At 41.5% G+C, this 20,436-nt stretch overlaps 1 protein-coding gene across 1 annotated transcript; it reads right to left on the bottom strand.

Moving 5' to 3' along the window:
- Positions 1-633: 633 nt before the first annotated feature.
- slc9a7 (solute carrier family 9 member 7) lies at positions 634-20,014 on the bottom strand. Its single transcript, XM_067597735.1, has 16 exons — positions 19,508-20,014; positions 16,960-17,162; positions 16,803-16,880; positions 15,209-15,285; positions 14,952-15,064; positions 14,759-14,864; positions 14,253-14,394; positions 14,009-14,114; positions 13,002-13,090; positions 12,333-12,446; positions 11,922-12,033; positions 11,673-11,826; positions 5,895-5,958; positions 4,736-4,818; positions 3,201-3,306; positions 634-1,032 (listed from the first exon to the last, which is right to left on the bottom strand). Exons 1-16 carry the CDS (start codon positions 19,785-19,787, stop codon positions 769-771), a joined length of 2,091 nt encoding a protein of 696 aa, XP_067453836.1. The 5' UTR covers positions 19,788-20,014; the 3' UTR covers positions 634-768.
- Between the last annotated feature and the right edge of the window lie 422 nt (positions 20,015-20,436).

Raw genomic sequence — 20,436 nt, 5'->3', positions numbered from 1 at the left:
AGAGAGCAAAACGTTTGCTGTCCCTCTCTGCGCTACTCACATGCCAGAATCTCCTCCACACAGACGCTTTTGTGTGAAACTGCAGAAAGCTTCACTGACAAACTGAACAGATGAATAGTACAAATTAACCAGAGAAGCCATGTTTAATCTATAAACCATTAACATTTGTTTTGTTTGGACTTGTTTTAGCATCTAGATGGGGTGTGATGGCAAAGAAGTCACTTAGCATCATCTCAGTGCTAACTAATGTACTGTGAAGACAGAAAACTGGTCAGATGACATGATGAGAGAGTGCTGCTGGGCAATATTTCATTTTTCTACTACTTTTCCACGCCAGCTGAACACACAAAGTGTCACATTTTCAGCAGTGCAGATTGAGTCTCGCATCTTGTCCCCATATCCTGCATAAAGGTTTCAATCCTGTTTATGCAGAGGAAACAAAACAAAACAAAAAAAAAGAATCAGTAAAACTGAATCACAGTATAACAGCGTGGAGAGTTAGTCTCCTGATGCACAAGAGGACACATGTCTCCTGGAGGATAAACTCCGTCTCTGTGATGAGGATGAAATGCTCCTTGAACTCTGCTCTCGGGCCTGGAGCTCAGAGTCACTCTGAACCCTCCCCTCTTGTCTACTCCCATATCTCCACTTTGTCTTATCTCTGAAGGACTGGACGCTCTGCCCGCAGGATGAGAAGAGAGCCGAGGGCGAGGCGGTCTAGGGGTGAGGTCAGGGAGGTTTGACAGCACAGGCGGAAGGAAAGGAGGGTCAGACGTGATCCTCGATGGGGAAAACCAGGCGTGTGCCGCGGCTCAGCAGCTCCTGCTCCCTGGAGTCCAGCTCACGTTCTAGCGCCTCCTCTGAGGTGCTGCCGCTCCTTTTTCCATTGGCGCTCCAGCCTGACCCCCCGGCACCGTCCACCCCACCACCGGACGCCCCGTTGGCTGTGATGGAGGTGTCACCAAACATGAAGGTCAGGTCGCCGTCGTTACGAATGAGGTCAGAGTCGTGGTCTCTCAGCTGCTCGTGGTTCTGCAAACACATCCACAATGGAACATGAGGGGAAGGATGGCGTGACAGATGCAGGACGCACAGTGCGGATGAATGTGGTGTGAAGAAATGAACAGACTGACATTAACAGTGCAAAGGCTCATAAAGGACACTATGGATTTACATAAGGGAAGGAGGGAGACTTTCACTTAGCAGCCTGCAATGCATCCGCTTCATTAAAGAGCGGTAACACAGGAAACCACAGGCTGCTCATAAACATGTACACCATCCTTACAGTGATGAAAGATATGTGCAGTAATGGCACACATTTCAAGTCTACAAGTTAGACACTTAATTTAAAAGCACATATTGCATTCTGAGTATGTAATAGCTCTCAAACTGTGGCATGAGGCCTTCACAGCTCTAATTGACTGACTGACAATCAATATCGCCCATGTCCCCGGGGAGAAGAGAATGAGTTAACATCAGGTCAACACGGGGATTACTCAGATGAAGGGATCAGAAAAAAAACAACACAATTACATAACCTCTTCTCTCCAACAATTATATAGGCAGGGGGAAAAAAAACTCACAATTAATCCATCAGGCATTTTATGTAGTTAAAAAGGGTTATGAGTCATGTTCAAATTGAAATAGTGATTATGCTAGGACAAAGAAAAAATAAATATATTCATTTTAATAAGCTAGTGTAAAAGTGTAAAAGAATAAAGACAGAGGGGAAAAAATCTGCAGTTAAAAATAAATGCACTTCCTGTTTGAGTAACATTTGCTAAAAAAAACTACAGCACCCACATCCTTTATGGTATTATTAATTACCCATTTTAAAATATTAACAACTTAGGGACCAATGGGCTTGTGTGTCACAGACAGTACTGAAACTATTGAGACTAACGCATTTCTGGTTCTTTAGAAAGAATTGTTAAATCTGTGTTATTACGTATTTTTTTCAGAACTATCTAGCTTGGGAAGAACATCTATAATCACATTTTAAATGTTATACAATATGGGGTCAGTGGGAACCAAAAATCTCCTTTGTTTGTGGGGCATTTTATTCCCTCCAGATTTCATAATATCCATAACCGAAGAAGAACCAGGCAGGGAGCTTTATTTAATCCTGTTTCTCCCCGCTTGGCAACACAGAGCACTGGACGGTCCTGATTATATGAACAACCAGCTAAATTCATGGCTCGCCTGCCAGCCAGCCCTGTGCTGGCATACCAACAGCAGTAAACCGGAGAGACAAATATTTAGGGATACAGAACAGAAGACAGAACTAAACTTTCAGAGAATTTAATTTAAAGAGGAAGAACTCTCACAGTGAAGAGATGCAGTTTAGATTTTGTATCCTCACTGTGACAGGCTCTGTGGGTTGCTGTGAAAGGAGGCTATAATAGCCAAAAGCCCCCACATGAAAGTATGTCACATGAAAAGAAAAGGAAAACTAGCAAGAGTGAATCCAAGTGTGACCGCCTCGTCAATGGGTGTTTGTGTGTTTAAAATATCGGAGCGCAATGTCTTTCAGAACCCGATCATCATTGAGGTGGCGCTGAAAAGGGCCTTTTGTGCCCACTGAATGCAAAAAGGCTTCTTGACCGTCCATTTTCTCTCTTGCTGAAGGCCCCGGTGCTTTGTATATTTACTGGCAGGCACCAAGAATACTTTGACGATATTACAATTCTCCTGAGAGAAAAACCTTCAGTATTCAAAGAGAGCCTTCCTGAGGGCTCAGGTCTGAACACAGGAAAATAACTCATGCTTATAGCTGATGTGAACAATGGTTAAGATCAATCTTTTTTATTTATTCAGCATCATAGGCTACTATTAGGCGGATTTTGTTACCTTCAGACAGAGCCAGGCTAGCTGTTTCCCCCTGTTTCCAGTCTTTATGCTACGCTAAGATAACCAGCAGCCGGCTGCATATTTAATACATATTATATATATATATTAATATATACAATATACAATATTCTCATCTAACTCTCAGCCAGAAAGTGAATGAAGTGTAGTTCCCAAAATGTCAAACTATCCCTTTAAAAAACCTCTGACCGCACATTGTGCAGTGAATAGACTTTCTGCAGTTTCTACAGCGTGAACATGTATTTTTCACGGATCAGTGGTCATGTAGGAGTGTCACTGCGTATTTGCGGTGTGCCTGCTGTTTATTTGTGGATGTGCATGTGGACACTCACCTCGTATGCCTGGGGGCTGGTCAGACAGCTCGCCAGAGGGCCGCAGTAGCTGGGCAGAGTGGAGGTGAGCGGTGGGCCGCTGTGTGTCAGGATCGGTTTAAGGTAACTGAGCAGTTATTAAGGAGAGTGACCCAAAGAGTATGAGCAGTTATAAAAGTTAGTAAGTCATTAATAAGGGGTACTGAGATTCTCAATTACTCTCACAGAGTTCTGCAGATGTAAATGTTTATAAATTGTTAAGTATAAATTGGTAAGTGGCCGAACAGTTCTGATGAACTAAAGAGCTAAAAACACAAAAGCAAGTGTCTGGAGGAGGATTTTCCACAATCTGGCATCCCAAAAGTTGCCCTTTTTAATGGCTTATAACTGTCTAACTAACTTTATTTATTATTCATTTATTAACCATTAATGGAACTATTAGTTACAGGTAGTAAACCCTTTATAAAGGATGCCTTAATGAAAAGCAGTAGCCAAACATCTGACACAGTTTACACAAGCTTATTCCAGTATAAAACAGTTTAAACTAGCTTTATATTTTAATTAAAACACATCTCGAGGTCATTCATTTCCTACGAGAAGTTCTTTCCTGCAGAAAAACAAATACATTTCAGCAGATGAATTATGGCTTAATATTGTGGAGGCTGTCTGCCAGCAAGATATATTTGGAGTTTAAATCTGCAAGGAATTCTGTGAGCAGCTGAGGATAAAGTAATTTTGTGATGCTTGGCTGCAGTAGAGAGTGAAACAGCGGGCTTCTCTGCCTCTTGTTTATAATTAGACAGGCTGTATTGCACTCTGATGCACTGTTCAACTGGTCAGGTCACTGGTCTCTTTGTGTAGAGAGGCAGTCTGCTCCCTGTCAGAACATTTATATTGTTTAAACCGAAATCAAAAACGTTGCTGCAAATGAAAAACCACCGGCTGAGGTGCACAGTCAGCTACAGCCCTTACATGTCACCAGGGCACAAAATTAGCACCAACCAAATGCTGGGGAAATATGTAAGCAGCTGGTAGATTTTCCTCACTCACCAGCCAAAAAAAATGGTAATCTATTGAGTGGCTGGTAAAATCTGAACATTCACTAGCCATTTGGCCAGTGGACAAAAAATAATAATAATTTTACACCCTGCATGTCACCACAAGTCACTGAACTCCCCACACCAAAGCCCTGAGTCATGTATGTTTATCTCAGCTTCTGCAGTCAAAATGTGAGAGAAATCCACCCTGCTCGCTTCAGCTGCCTCTAGCATGTGTCACCAGGGAGAAAGTCTCCACTGTCGGCCACAGCTGCTCCGCTCACAAGCAGCTACACAATCAGCCACCTGGGGAGGCAGTTGTTCCCCAGAAAGGGAAGGACGGAGGAGAGCTGCTAAACACATTTACTCGGCTCTGTTTTTGCAGCCAGAGTAAGAGGAGATGGTAAAGGTGGTTCGACGAGATATCAGTTAGTTTGAACAATTAATAAACTTGTGGTCTGAAGGCAAATGATAGTCATACTTTCATTGTTTCTGTAAAGCAGGGTGCACAAAGGATACTTGTGATCAAAGGTGTACCACATTCTGAACAGCCAGGCACTCTCCTGTTTGGTTTTACTTTGTCCCTCACCTTGGGGGCCATCCTGAGGAAAAACATGGAAAAGTCATTATATTCTCATCTTCTACACATGCTGCATACAAAGATCTGGATCCATAAGCGCTTGGGGCCCTACAGATGTAAATGATGTTTGGAATTATAATAACTCTGTGACAAACAAGCCTGAAAACTTATTTTCTCAATCAGCCATTTGGGTTATTTCACATGAGAGATTTTGTGTGTGTGTTTTTGACTGTGCTGATGTTTCACTGGTTTGAAGTGGATTCAGGCTAGTAGCTGTAGTTGTTTTCAGTCTTTATGCTAAACTACGCTAACCGTCTGCTGGCTTTTCCCTTCTCATCTAACTCTCAGCAAGAAGGTGAACAAAATATTGACCAACTCTGTTTTTTTCTGATCTTTAACTTTTGCACATTTGGTACTGAATATGTAATGTCACACTTAAGGGGGAACTGCACTAATTTTACACATCAAAGTCTGTTCAGCATCTTTTTTCTTTTAAACTGTCCATCGTGAGCACAACAGTGTTATAGGAGTGTGATGCTACATCAGTGCAGTACTCTTCTAAGATCTGACACCATGTTTTCAGTGGCTTTAAAGTAAATATAAAATGCTATTCACAATACTGAGAACAAACTAAAACACCTCACTTTAATAATCATGTAAGTCTGTAGCAATCTGAGCAGTGTAAGTACTAACATCACACCCTAGCTCCATGGTAACCTGCACCCACCCCCATGGGCATAATCCCAAGCCTTGGCTCACAGTAATACTATAACTACATGGGACAGTGGGATGCAATTTAACAGGGTAGATAACACTCAACCAGTAATAACTTTGTACAAATTATTCATCATCATAATCATCATCATCTACTGAAAAGTAATTCCAAGCATATTGTACACCACAACTAATCATGCCATTCTGCTTCCGCTGTCTCTTCCAGCAAATTCGCCTCCATTTTTCATGACAAACGGATCTATTTAAGTGTCTTCAGACTTGCTGACTGTGCTCTGCATCGACATAAAATTGCAGAAGTGGAAGAGTATCAGCTGTGAGAGCAGGACTAGCAAAAAATAAATGAGTTCTGAGTGGGATCCTCACCCCCTGTAAGACCTGGAAGCTATCTGCAGAGGGCTGCAGGTCTTGATCTGGATCCACACCGACCCTGCAACACAGGAGGAAAGTAGAAAGACAATATTAACAACTAATGAAAAAAGCAATTTAACTTTGGACAAGCTAAATCACTGCAAACTCTGTTACAGATGTGGCTCATATTTGGTTAGATGTGGTTACGGTAGCAGCATTTGTCAGCCCCATTTTATGCTGTTTGTAGGTAATTTCCCTACCTGTGACATCTGTTCTATGTTTTCAGACTGTTTCCTTTAACACAGAAGTACTGTGTTTTTTTAGGCTACTGCACCTGCAGAAGTCAGATTTGGCCTCTTTGCTACGTGTCTGGAGTTGATTTAAAAACCCACATCAAAGCGCTTTTTGGTTGACCTTTTGGGGGGCTGAGAAATGCGAAATGAGAAATAATTCCTAGAAAAGGAGATGAAAGAAAGATTAGAAATCACAAATACCTTTATGGGTCATGACCCAAATTAGAAAACCGCAACCTTATAAAAAAAAAAGCCCATGCAGTCACCACTGACCCCGTGATAGAGAGACATGCATGCAGGGACCAAGAAAAAGTTAATGTGATAGAGCTAGTTATGTGTGTCTGTGTTTAACATCAAACACATGCTGTGTTTTCATATTTGTCTCTTAAACCAGGCAAGCAGAACTAATAAACTACCATATTTAAACATATTTACAATTTAAAAGGAGAAACTGCTTGTTTGCTTTCATGCAGAGAGTTAGATGAGAAGATCTATACAACTCTTTGCTACTGTCAGCAGCCGGTTAGCACCCTACCAGAGCTGCTGACAGCAGCTTCATTTTTACCATACACACTTGAGAGTGGTATAAATCTCATATAACTCTCAGCAAGAAAGAAAATGAGCAGATTTCTCAAACTATACCACTGAAATTACTACAGCACATATTTTTAGTTTTCATAGCTGGGCATAAATAATTTCCACCTGGTGTCTCTTACCAGCAGAGAGGGATTAAAACTGAACACAAGCAGATTTTAAAGGGGCACTTTTAATTCACATAAGCTCTGGAGCAGTTGAGTGTAATCCTTGTGGACAGAAGCCAAGGAGGAGAAGTGTAGCCTTTCATGGTTACGTCTGAACTTACAACTGGCACAGTGCAGGTGACGGTTCAGCTAATGTGAATGGTTATCTTTAGACTTTTCCATGACAGCTGTACAAAAATATCACTTCTGAGTGATTAAGGAACAGCATTTTTCCTTCCGTTTTCCACCCCAGCTGCTTGAGAAGGAGCAGGCTAAGAGTGTCTGACTGCTCAAAAACCTTGAGCCTTGAAGAACTTGCTTCCTTCTAAACTACACGCACACACACACACACGCACACGCACACGCACACGCACACACACACACACACACACACACACACACACACACACACACACACACACACACACACACACACACACACACACACACACACACACACACACACACACACACAGAGGATCTTCAGGGGGTAGAGGCTGCACAGAGGTCAAAGAGCCTTCAAAAACAAAGAGGTGCAAACTCTGGCGGCGCCGTGTCAGGAAGTATCTGAGAGAAATCACATTAAGACACACTGCTGGGGCCCCAAGAAGAGAAAGGCTCAGCCTAACGCACGTTTCCTCCGATAAGAAACAATACAGAACAGTCACACGTGCTCATATACACACCCATACTTATATAAGAGAGCATTCCACTGGTTTCAATTCACCCACTACCCTTTAATCCTAATCCTGAAACCATCCCCTTCTCTACTTAAAATCTATCAAATGTTCCTCACAAGCAATTTTGTTTGCTGGGTTTCTGTCTTCCAGGGAAGATGTGCAACCCTGAACGGAGTATAAATGGAAGAACCATCATGAGACGGCTCTTATTACTTTCCTCTTTTACAAATACTTTTCACATCAGTTCACACAGGTCTGTCAAGGTGCTTCTGCGGAACGAGATGTGTGATTTGTTCTTCACATTGCTGTGTGATAAACTTGTGCACAGTCCACAGAGATACAAGAGAAAACAAATTCCAGTTTTCACACCATCCAGAGAAAACCTTGAACAAAGCACTTGATCATGCTACAGTAACCAGCATTAGCTCCACCAGAGCTGGGCTGCTGTGTGACACAGTGGTTTTCTGTCTGTGAAAAACCACTGTTTTCTTTCTTAAAAGATTATATCTCAATAATCAATTTCATTTTTTTAAATTCTGACACCAACCTCTCCAGTCGGTCTCTGAAATATTTATTATATTCTTGAGAGTTCCAACTTCTCTTTCAGCTCTGATATTTATACCCCATAGTACCCGTCACCAGAAAAACAGAAGTAAACAGTGAAAAGAATTTCCATCTTAAGCAACTGCACGCTTCCCCAACACCACTTACTGTCAAAGAGTTCACACTCAGATACAGCACCTGACGTACTCCCACAATCCAAGCTGACGTCGCGGCTCCTGCAATGCCGCGCTGTTCCCAACTCTGTCACATCATAAACACGTACACTCAGTATCAAGCACATTAGAGCAGAAAAAAAGGCTCATTAAGGTTGAAGAGAAAAGTATTAAGAGGTATATTTAGCTTTTTTGTGGGACTTTATCTGCGTTTAAAAAATAGCCATCTCATGTATTAAGATTCTCATAGGAGGAACTGTATTGACACACATCTCTGATCTCTCAAATTTGATCTTAACATTAGATACAGACAAGAACTTCTATTAACTACTTTTAACTGAGAAATGTTTTTTTCTCAAGAATCAAAGTGTTTTTTTGTGCATGAAAAGCTTCTATATTCTGTCACACTGGTTAAAAGAGAATCATCCGTATCATTTTGAAGTTCAAAGTTACGTCACGGTCAGTGTTGGTTTAATGGAGGGCTAAGTATAAATGAGAGTTTAAGCAGTTAACAGTGACCACTCAGTGTTTTAAAAACAGTAAGTGGCAACAGTCTCAGCCAAATATGATCCTCTGTTTTGGGGACATGCACTAATCCTCCAACTTGGCACAGAGGCTGAGCAGATGTTCAGGCATACACATCATAAAATAACAAAAAACCGCTGGATGAAAGAACTGGAGTTCCTCAACTAACAATTCAACTGCTTTCAGCGCTTACATGTCAACCAACAGTTCCGCTGCTTTCATCTCTTTCACCTGCTTTCAGTGGTTACACCTCAGGTGATACTTCCTGGTGAATTCATCTCACTTTTCATTCTTCTCAGTCCTTGAACTTCATTTGAACTCCTTTCAGCATTGTCATGTAATTTTTCAGTGCTTAAACTTACAGACCCCCTCCAGACATTTTCAGGACATAGAAAAATCCTTTACTTGGAATAATAAATTGTGTCTGAGATGTTTTTATTCCTCAAAAAATGTTCACTTACCTTGTTAAAAATCTTTAAATCATATCTATTTCTTCTCCCTCATTGAAAAATTCAGAATCTCTGAATACGCAAACATTTTTCTTTTTTTTTTTCTCTCTCAGTGTACGTGCACCGGAGGCTTCAAGTTTCCACATCTCATTTTGTGTAAGTTGTTTACTGGTCCTCAATTGGCTCCAAACTGTTTGTGGTTGTGATGCAAATCATGCTCATATGTACATGCCTTTTGTGTTCAACTGCAAATTTTCAGCTGCGAGCACGCTTCAATTCAGAAAATGTAGCCTTTTCCAGATTATACAGTAATATTCCACCACAATCAAATCTAAAGGACGAAAGCAATTATTGACCGAGTGTGAGCACAGAGCAATCTCCTTCTGTCTCGATGACTGCTCTGCCGGGGCTTGGTGATAAGCTGCATGCCTTCCTGCTAACAGACCATCCATCAAAACCCAATAACAGAAACCAGCAGCGTCTCCTCTCACATCAGACACTTTCTATCCCAGCAGCAGTCCTCCATCACGTCCTGCTCATCATCATCACGCCTCACAGTGAATGCTTCTTTCTGGCTCCCCGGGCAAGAGGAGTCATAAAAAAATAGCAAATGCCATCTTGAAAATTTAATCTTCAGTATTAAATGAAGGGGAAAACACGATTCAATAACAGATTGGTTATATTGTAAGTATGCATGTTGTCATATTTTTTTAATGTCCGATCACTCCTCAGTGTTTAAAGTACTTCCCATACAGAGCCTAAAAATGTGTAAATTTATGCACATATACAGAGGATGATACAAGGATCACAGAGGAGCACGGCTGATATCCTCCTGCCGTATGCCGCATGTCCCAGTTACCATGGCGACAAGTTCACAGGGGAGATTTTGGCAGCGCTCTAAACAGCCACCAAACACAATAGTTCCTGCTCGGACTGAGGAGGCATTACTCATATTAAACAGAGCCTGTTCACTCAGGCTGTTGCTGCTGTCACACACACACACACACCACCGACACATAATCCGCTTTATCATGACAAATAGAGCCTCCCAGTGCATCATGGTCAGGCAAAAATATTTGAGGCTGCGCTCCAAATAAACAAGCACCACCCCTAACTAATAACATGTGTGGTTGGGAATGCTCATGTTGTGGCAGAATGGTGAGAAAATACCTGATATAACTGTAGATTCAGTATCACCTCTGTCTCAGGAATGACCTCATTTTCAAGAGTTTGTGTTCAAAAGTTCAATCTGAGAGCGGAGAACTAATAGTGCGGCCTACAGTAGAAAACGCAGGGAATTCCTTCAAAAGATGCAACATACAGTAAGTCTGAGTGACTATAAGCTCTGAGTGGAAGAAATGAAAGATGGGAAGTCAGCAGCAGTGGAGCACTCTGGCCCCATCTCCTGGCAACACAAGATAAATCTAATAATGTCGATGGCAACTGAACTACATGTCACAGGAGAAATCAGCCATGCTTAATTAAAGCTCAACACATTACTGTATGAAAGTAGAGAAGCAGTGAAATTGAGACACAAAAGGGTTTAACGCTTAACGGCCGGCTGGTAAACTCCGTAACAGATAGAAAAGCTGTAATGGCTTCATTTTATGTCTTTTTAGGCTGATTATTTTAACCCAAAAAAAAAAAATCACTTCCATTGAGCCTACATAATACATAATACATAATTCCCTTTGGATAATCTTCAGGGAACGCAATCAGAAATAAATAATAATAAATTCACTTTATTTTGATTATTTATAGGAATTTAATTTGGCTCAGTTTTTTGAGGGTCTGACAATCTATTGTTAACATTTATAATGAAATTAATAGACATTGATTCATATTTTCATACAACTGAATTTGTGATTTAAATGTGGCTGCTAGTTACCCTCAGCAGGAGTTTATCTGGGTTTTTTGGCCATTATTTTTACTCTATGTCTGTATAATTTAAATGCCATACTCGATTAAGAAAACAGAATACTAAATATGATTAGTTATTTTGCAAAGAGAGGCAAAACTCTGCATATTTTTGAAGATTTTTATGACACTTTTCTTTCATATTTCAAAAAATGTTCGGTTGAGACGACATGTGGATTCGTCCAAATATAGAGGGAATGTTGAATAGTTCATCCGACTTTGTTCTAGGATACAAAATAGTTTTTTCTTTTAAGGATTGTACTCTACACAATTTTGCTACCAGTTTTTTTCTAAAAAAAGAATCTGAGTGTTGCTGTACTTCTGATGAACTGGGAAATGTTGGGTAGATGTATTTGGGTTTCTTTGCGTTTCAATCTTGAGACCAGTTTCTTGACTTATGGAGGATGAATTATGTCTCGTTCATAAATCAACAAATGGCAAAAAAAAAAAGGTTAATGTAATGGTCATGTTACCTGATGTGTAGCCAAGACAGCATGGGTGTGGTCCCACCACCAAACACCCAGACAGTGAAGAAGACAATGAGCAGCGTTGTGGTGAACATCATCTGCCGGGCGTACGTGGCTGTGTCCCTGATGGCCAGAGCGAAAGCCATCGCCCCGCGCAGACCTGTAGAGAGTCACATCCAGGAAAATCAAATCATGGAACCAAACCACGTTCAAACCTGACGTGATGAGGAAAAAAATAATGTGGCTTTTCCATACCAGCAAACATCATCATGTGCTGGAAGTTTCCTTTGATCTTGTGCCTTCGACCGAGGTTGAGCAGGAAGGAGAGCGGGTAAATGTTGAAGGCTCTTCCAATGAATATAGAGAGCTGGCAGACAGGGAGCGGTCAAGAAATTTGTAACTGTACAGTGTTACATAACATGTAATACATTAAAGTTTTCTCTGAATTATCTGATTTTTAGTGGTACAAAAATAAATATTCTCCACAGGGGACCTTGACTTTGGGCTTAACAGGCTGGAACTTCAACCAAAACTCTGGCCTGTCGGCAGGGACATCACAGCAAGTCACCAACTATGGCCCATTTATGCAGCTGTGGAGAATTCGTACTCTATGAAAGGCTTAATCCCAACTGGAAACAGAAAAATGCATGCTTTGAAAAAGGATACAAAAGCCCCGATGATGAAGATGGGGCTGAAAATGTGGTTCTGGAAGGTGAACAGAGCCAAGCCCATGTAGGAGAAGATGAAATTCTCAGCCAGGAAATGAAGGACCTCAAAGAGCTGCATGGAAAACATCACAATATGTCATGATTTCAATTTACAAATGTGTTTTAAAAAAATCTCAGAAAAAGCCTTAAAAAGGTTCGGGTTCATGAGGGAGCTCATTTTGCTTTTCTCTCTCAGGCTGACAGAGCGGCAGGCTCCCTGGCAGCCATGATGATTACAGAGCTGACTGCGTCTACTCCGAGTGGGAGGCACGGTACAAGGGCAGACACACCAACATGTAGACAGAATAATCTTGTTTTAATCTACATGTACTTTGCCATTACACTGCGAGTGTGCCGCTTTCTTTGAAACTGAATAACAAGATACTTGGAGCTCTGATCCGAAATGTGTCACGCTGTGTGTTGTCTATGTGCTAATCTGTACCCTGTCCTCAAGACTGAACCCCCCCTGGGAAACTAAACACTCAGGAGGGATGTCCTCAGACAGCCCCGATTAAGGTCACAGCAGGCTGATCATTGAGCCATCTGGCATCAGGTTCATACTATCAGGGGGTTCAAAACAGTCCAAACTAAAACAGGGCGACATGTGCAGGAAGTGGCCAGATGCTACCTGCTTGGTGCGTTTTGTGGACTCTTCAGATAGGTTGTTGTAGGTATAGTGAGCCTGCGTGATGCCACAGAAGAGCACGGCCACGACGCCTGTAAGAGACAACACACAAACAATTAGAGGGCTCGATACAATGACTCCAACAGACAGAGTGTACTGCAGAGGCTGGGCTGAATAATTTGAATATCCAATGGGACAATTTACTGATTTGGACACATGATCATTAAAGATTAGCTTTTCAATCCTCTTGTTGCTGCGCTGTGTATTCTGCTGTCTGCTCATTTCATCTGCTGCACATCTGCTGTGTAATCTGTATTCAAGTCCCTGTCACATTTCATTTGTACAACAGACAGATCCAGCTCTCTGAGGATGGTTTACCATCAGTTAGCATAAATGGCTCATAATTATGTTATTCAACATAATCATGAATTTAATTGTAATTAAAAAGGCTCTATCTGGGTAGAGTTGTGATTGAGAACAAGAAAATTCACAGTGTATCTTTAGTATGTAAGCATTTTTTACATATTAAAGGTTCTGTTGAAAGTCCAAAGTTTTCTTTTTAATGATCAGTCATGTAGAAGAAAGAACTAGAAGGATCTTCTTAGCCAAAAAGTGTCAAAATACCCAAATGGTCACATAAATGCAACATTCCTGGTTTGATTATAATAAGTAAAAGAATAAAATTTGTATCTATCAAAAACCTTCTATTTTCATAGTTTGTCACCTTTTGGATATGTTATAAATGTATCTTATTTTTCCTTTGAAAATCCTCTGGCTTTATTTTTTTCACCTTGCCTGCACATGCCAGATGCCACTTTTTCGTAAGCCTGGGATCATGAGCTTTTTTTCCTTTTCAAAATGTCAAATTTTGATAGTTTCAGGTCAGATAGAAGTCTGACAGATGCTGAACATGTAAGCTTTTACTGTTTCGCATCCTGACCACAGATGTCTAGTGCCTACTTCCCAAATTGAAAGCATTTCCTTCAAAGCCATGTCCTGGAACAACTCACCTGTGAACCCGCAGGCCTCTGCCAGCAGGAACGTGCTCCAGGACATGAGGAAGAAGAGGGCCGTCTCCAGCAGCGGGAAGCAGTGCAGCTTGGTAAACTTGGTGACGTAGGAGTGGAGTTAAAGAACAACACTATTCAGAGACTTTATTAACCACAACTAGATCATAGCTACTTTGCCAAAGGCTGATGTCACTCTGAACATCAGACCTTATACGACTCATTTCATTTCAAAGCAGAAGGATATGAGAGCGGTGACCACTCCTGTGGCTGCACCCATCACAAAGGAGCCACTGAAAATACCCAGGAAAACCCCCACTGACTTGAAAAAGGCCGAGGCATCAAACATGTGTGTGTTTGCTCCACTTGGCTGATAAGCCACAATAGACCTGAAATGCAAATAAAAAAAACAGGATGAGGCTGTTAATTAATAATTTTCATTATTAATAATACATTTTTCATCTCATTTTGGCTTTTTTGAAAATTAATTGTGCCTCTGTGTCCATGATATTGTTAATTTTCTTATAAATCTACAGAACTGTATGAAAAGAATTGGTCATAAAATCCTTTCACATTCCAGTAGGAGGTGACTTGCAATCTTCCAGCAGAGGGAGGCAGAGAGCTGTCTGCTCTGTCTCACACTTCAGTGTTGTATTTCAACATCAGGAGGGAAAAGGAGCTTAGAATCCTTATCGGTATAAAGACCTTTATCTGGTGCAGAGGGAAGGAAAGCGTGACAGAAATGAGACTTACGAGGAAAGCACAATGGCCACTGCGTCATTCATAACGCTTTCTCCAAACAGCAGAGCGTAGAGATCCCCGTCTGCGTGCAGCTCATTAAAGATGGCCAACACGGTCACTACACACAGAAATACCATCATTTAATTTCAGATATGTAAACTGCATCACATTTTCTTGGCTGATTGTCAGCACGTATGTGTCATACCTGGGTCTGTGGCAGAGATGATGGCACCAAAGAAAAGGCAGTCAGTGTAGTAGAACTTGTCGGTCAGCTGTCCGACCACTTGCATCAGTTTGACCACACCGTACATCAGATTCCTGGAGATGGAAAACCAGAGAGGAGAGGAGAAAAAAAATGTGTGTTTCAGTCAAGCAAGAAGTAACCTGAGCTCACAACAGACAAATATTCAGTAAGTTCCTGATTTTAAACTGACATTTCATGAACAGAAAGCAGACACTCACCCGATAACAAAGCATGAGATAGCAGTGCCGAGAAACGCGTACGTTATGATGGAGCCCAGGTTCCTGAAGAAGTGTCTCTGGAGGAGAAAAAAGGAGAATAAGATGAGGAAAGTAAAACAAAAGAAAGGAAAGAGAAGTGTAACAATTGTGTACAAAGTTTCAGCAGTTTGACTGGTTGTACAACAAACAAACAGCACAACTCAAAGGCCTCTACGGATCACCTCCATAGCTGAGCTCCACCCAAAATCCATCAATGTCTGTATGAAACAAAAAATTCTAATTGAGATTTCTCTAGGAAACGTGTCTTTTCCTTGACTGTGACTGCCAGGAATGATATTTTGATGAAAGAAAGAAAATACTGTGATGATTACTTGATTATTCGCACACGCATTACAATCCTGCTGGTTTTGCTGAGATGATCTAAACCAGATAATTAACTGAATCAACAAGGTAAGAACCAAAGAATCACACAAGTATTGAAGACATTCAGTAAACATCTCTCTAGTGTACTTTAAGGCTGACATGACCTCCTGCTTCCTATTTCCTGAGGCCAGATGTTTGACTCAGCAAATTCTTGAATGGCAGTTTCACTAGAAAAACAGAAAAGCCATTGAAGACAGGATTCTTTGTTGCTTTAGTGGGTAAAACCCGTTATAGAGACTGGTTTTTCTAAACATATTAGAGAACAATTTCAGCTTCACCCATACATTATTTTATATTGGACATCTTTACATTTTGGATTGTTGGTCAGATAAAACAAGCAATTTGAAGATGTCGTTTTGGGCTCTGGAAAATAGTGATGAGTATTTGTCACTTTATAGGATGAACTGTTAATTAAAGAAACAATAGATGAACTAATAATGAAAATAATCATTAGCTGCAGCCCTAAAAAACATTAAGTATGGATAAAAACGGAATTAAAACTAAACCACCACACAACCACTTCTGCACAGTAGCAAAGCACAAGGCCATTTCCCCTCATCCCCCCTACTCCTTGATGTTATCTGTCACAGTATAATTGGCTGAGTTACGCTCTCACACTACGACCACAGATCAGATGTCACCAGCTGTTTAAACACATTTCACTCTCCATTATCTCAAGGTTGAGACACTTAAGCACCTCTACTGGAGATCTGCAACCCACAGTTCTCATTCATTGTGCCAAAACCTGAATTTTTACATAAATATGGTGATGAAGTACTAATAAACAGTGCTAAGCCATCTCAAGATTTCCCCAGAACAAAACAAATCAATTTTAAGAGCGCGCTCTACAACAGTCAAAAGGACAAATTGCTCATATTGTCAGCGTCAGCCGTTTTTTTTGTGCCAGCCCAAATACCAGAGAGGAAACGAAAGACATCTGCTCTGGACTTCCCCTCAAAAGGGCCACTTATGTACAGTAAACACTGAACGCTCTCACAGTTTGGCCAATGAGAGCTTTTCTTAGCTAACCATCTGTCCAATGAGACAGCAGTTTCTGGCAGCAGATACAGTGCATCCACCTGCCCCAACAACATCATCGCATGTTAATGTGTCACATACAAATGCAGCCTTTGACTAAAGAATTGAATTAGTCACAAATGTTACGTCTCACCTTCTTTAGACTGTAGCCAGCGTGGAAAATAATCGGAGGCAGCAATATGTTGAAGAATACTTCAGGGTCAAATGTCACCTGGAGGAGAAAAGAAAAGGTTAATTGAATAAATGTGAGGAATGCAGAAGTGAAGAATTGATGGGGTTTTTTGTCTTACTTTGCGCAGCATATCATTCTGCTCCACATTGTGAATCTCGCGGGAGTTGATCTCTCCTTTGAGGGTGTACTCAAAGAACTTGCCGCTGACATTGAGCAGCAGGGTGCTGACAGGCCCTTCCTTCAGAGAGCAGCTCGGTGGTGTTTTGTTGTTGTAGCTGGTGGCGGGGATGCCGTAACGCAGAATCACACCTACCAGCAAACCTGAGAAAATCAGAGGAGAGAGAAGAATGCATAAATTTGAGCTTTTTCAATGATTATAACCTTTTCAATTACACAGATAATAACAACGGGAAAACGCATCTACAATTATCCAAAACTAAATGCCACTGAGGCAAACTCATCAAGTGTTCAGTGCTAAATTATTCTCTGGGTGCTTCTGCTTTACAAGCCCGCAGGTTCAGCCTGAACCCCGCAGGTTCAGGCTGTGACAACGCAGAAAGCAGCAGAGCAAGGAAGAAAAATGGGGAGACGGTAAGCGGGAGCTTGTGGGGAGAGCTAAAGCCAGGAGGAAGAGATGAGGCAGGCAGTCAGAGAACATAAATCCTCTGGCAAAGCTGCCAGCACTGCGTTCACTCTTCCTACCAGAGGGTTAACCATGTACATAACACTGGCTTTGGCCTAACCACACACACACACACACACACACACACACACACACACACACACACACACACATGATGACAGTTTTGCTGCAGGCATAAGCATATCAGCATAGTGTTGACTTTGGGTAATATTTGAGAATAAACCCCCTGTTGTGTCAATTACGTTCAAAAGATACTCAAATTTCCCAGTCAAGAACTTTAGGTTCTTTCCAGCTGGGGGACTTTTCATGTTTTTGAACTGGGAACCACCATAAAAGGATAATGAGGATTTAAAAAGATGTTTGTCCTGCAACATGTCATGTTTTCTCTCAGAGTTGACACCACAGACTTCTGAATATGTGCTTATAGCTACTCCACAGTAATCAACTGAAAAGAAGGATTTCTTTAGAGGTTGCTCTTTATTCACCAAATCAATATTGTGACAAGGTGCCCACTTGGCAGCACATTCATCCTGGTGACAGTCCAACAGATATAAACAGTCTGATCTAACACAAGTTTAAACTTCATAATATCAAACTGAACTAACCAAAGCAATATTTCTGAGAGCTTGAGATTTTGAAAAACAGCTTGAGAGAAATAATGATATGAAAGTAATACACTAATAGAAGCTGCACTATTGATGTATATGACACATACTGCATAGGCACATAACCCCTACACCTAAACCAGAAGGAGGGTTATTTCACCTTCTCTGAAAATAGTAAATCTCAACAATAATGTTACTCTCAGTTTCTGTTTCTGATTTAGTATTAGATGATAACTACCATGTGAAGAATTGAAGCTGGTTTTAATTAAACCATGAAGGCCAACTAACTGGAAAAACTCAACAAAGCACTTGCAAAAGACAAACCAAAGTCTGTCGTTCTCATCTGATATCTGGTTAATAAGTGACATTTGCAGCACCGACTGGAATCATTCCAGAGAAACGCAACACAGATGTGTCGCTACTACATTCTCTACCTTGTTCCCACCTGGTTTAGCTCAGCATGACTTGCCACATATTGTGGCAGACAGCAGTCACTGACTCTGACCATGTTTTTGTTTTCATAAATTCAGAAGATAAAGACAGACTTTGATTTGTTAATTGAAGACTTTCTTCTCTGAAATTTCACTGCTGCTCAGAAAGATTGTTTCCTGAGCAGCTTTACACTGTATGTGGCATCAGTCTATCCAGTCAATATTCTGTGTTTATGTAGATGTCCCAGTAGAAATCAACATAAACTCACTGATGACAGCCCTGCACACTGATGAATATGAGGAACAAGCATACACTCAGCATGGATGATGCAGATGTTGGTTAGATATAGGCTTTTACTGGCTGCAATCTGAGCAGGCAATGAGGGTTACTACATACAACACATGGAAACTGTATCTTTTTCTATCATCTATCCCTTTTCTTTTTCCCCTGTGAAGCACTTAGAAAGCTTTTAAGAGGCTATATCAAACATTTGTATTAAAAAACAAGTCAAGAGGATATTCTACTAAAAAAAAAAAGTGTATGAGATATATTTTTAGGATAGTATAATGGAATCACAGGGGATAAAATAATATAAAATACATCAGGGTCACTGTAATCTAATTCATGATAGCACAGGCATTGCATAAGTGCCTTCAGATACTGATCCCCGGTCAGTCAGGGATAAAGCTGCACAAGCAGCAGCCTGGTGGAGAGTAGACGAGGCTGAGCAGCCGAAAGCACCTTCTAGAATTAAATTAGCACCGGGCCGGACAATTAGGAGCAATGTGAGCGGGTGGAAATGCGGAGGCGCGTCGGTGCATTTATTCAGACTTAAATGATCTGTTCAGGTTTGTCTCCTCATCGCCTGTGTGCAGCCTCTATGCAACCACCAGGGAGACTGAATCATGCAAAGCCTGCGGGAAGGTGGTGGTAGTTGTGAAGGAGAGCGTGTGTGCACTCAACATATAACCTAGTATAAGACTCACCGTAAATCATTGCCAGTCCGGTTTCGTGAAGGAAACGGACCCGTCTGTGCTTGAAGAGCCATATGGTGAGAATCGTTAAGGTCAGCAGTAAAATGAATGTCAGCAAATTAACGCTGTCCTGTCGGTGACTTTCCTCCGCCTCCTTCTCGGTGGCAAGTTCTTCCATTCCGGCGCCCTCCGCCTTCAGTCCGGACATCGTGTTCAGTAATATCCAAGCGGGCATCATCGTCTCCAGCGCGGCGCGGACTCCGCTCCGCTTCGGCTGTCGGAGAGCGTCCATGGCGCAGGATGCTGCTGCTGCTGCTGCTGCTGACAGCACACCGCCTCTATGCCATGTCACTGTTGGAAGGTACACACAGCTGAGCCGAGTGGGAAAACAATCCAGTGCTCACAGATCGTAGACCGGCGAGGTCAACCTTTTAAAGGTACACTGCGCGATGTAAAAAAGGCGAGGAAACCGTTCCGGAGGGAGACTGCGCTGCCCTTGTGGAGGAGACCAAATCACACAGGCACACACCAAGTCGGCCGATATGAAGCTACTGAGTCATTGTCCTGGGATTTTGATGATTTTGCAATTCAGTGCTTGGTCCTCCTCAAAACAGGAAATTGACACTTGCTGTGCTTGGACGTTAAAACTTGCCCCTTTGCAAGAAAAGTAAAAGCAAATATCCGCTTTGGATGATGTGGCCTTGGTAGTAACACTAGTGGGGGTGAGAGGTAGTGATGATTGGGGGTCGCAGCAGCTGGAAAGGCTGGATTTCAACTGGGCAAAGCCCCAAAAATATCAGATTCCTGTTTGTCAGTTGCACAAAATGTAACTAATTGCAAGTTTGTTGAGGAATTTGCTGAAAAAATGTACAGGACAGCACGTTTATTCTTTTGGACCAGTTTCAATATCTAGTGTTAAGACTTTAGAGCTGCACTAATCA

Source organism: Thunnus thynnus, chromosome 8, assembly GCF_963924715.1.
Source record: "Thunnus thynnus chromosome 8, fThuThy2.1, whole genome shotgun sequence".
Classification (NCBI taxonomy): domain Eukaryota; kingdom Metazoa; phylum Chordata; class Actinopteri; order Scombriformes; family Scombridae; genus Thunnus; species Thunnus thynnus.
Note: the sequence above shows the minus strand (reverse complement) of the source record. Positions and strands in the feature narration are given on the sequence as shown.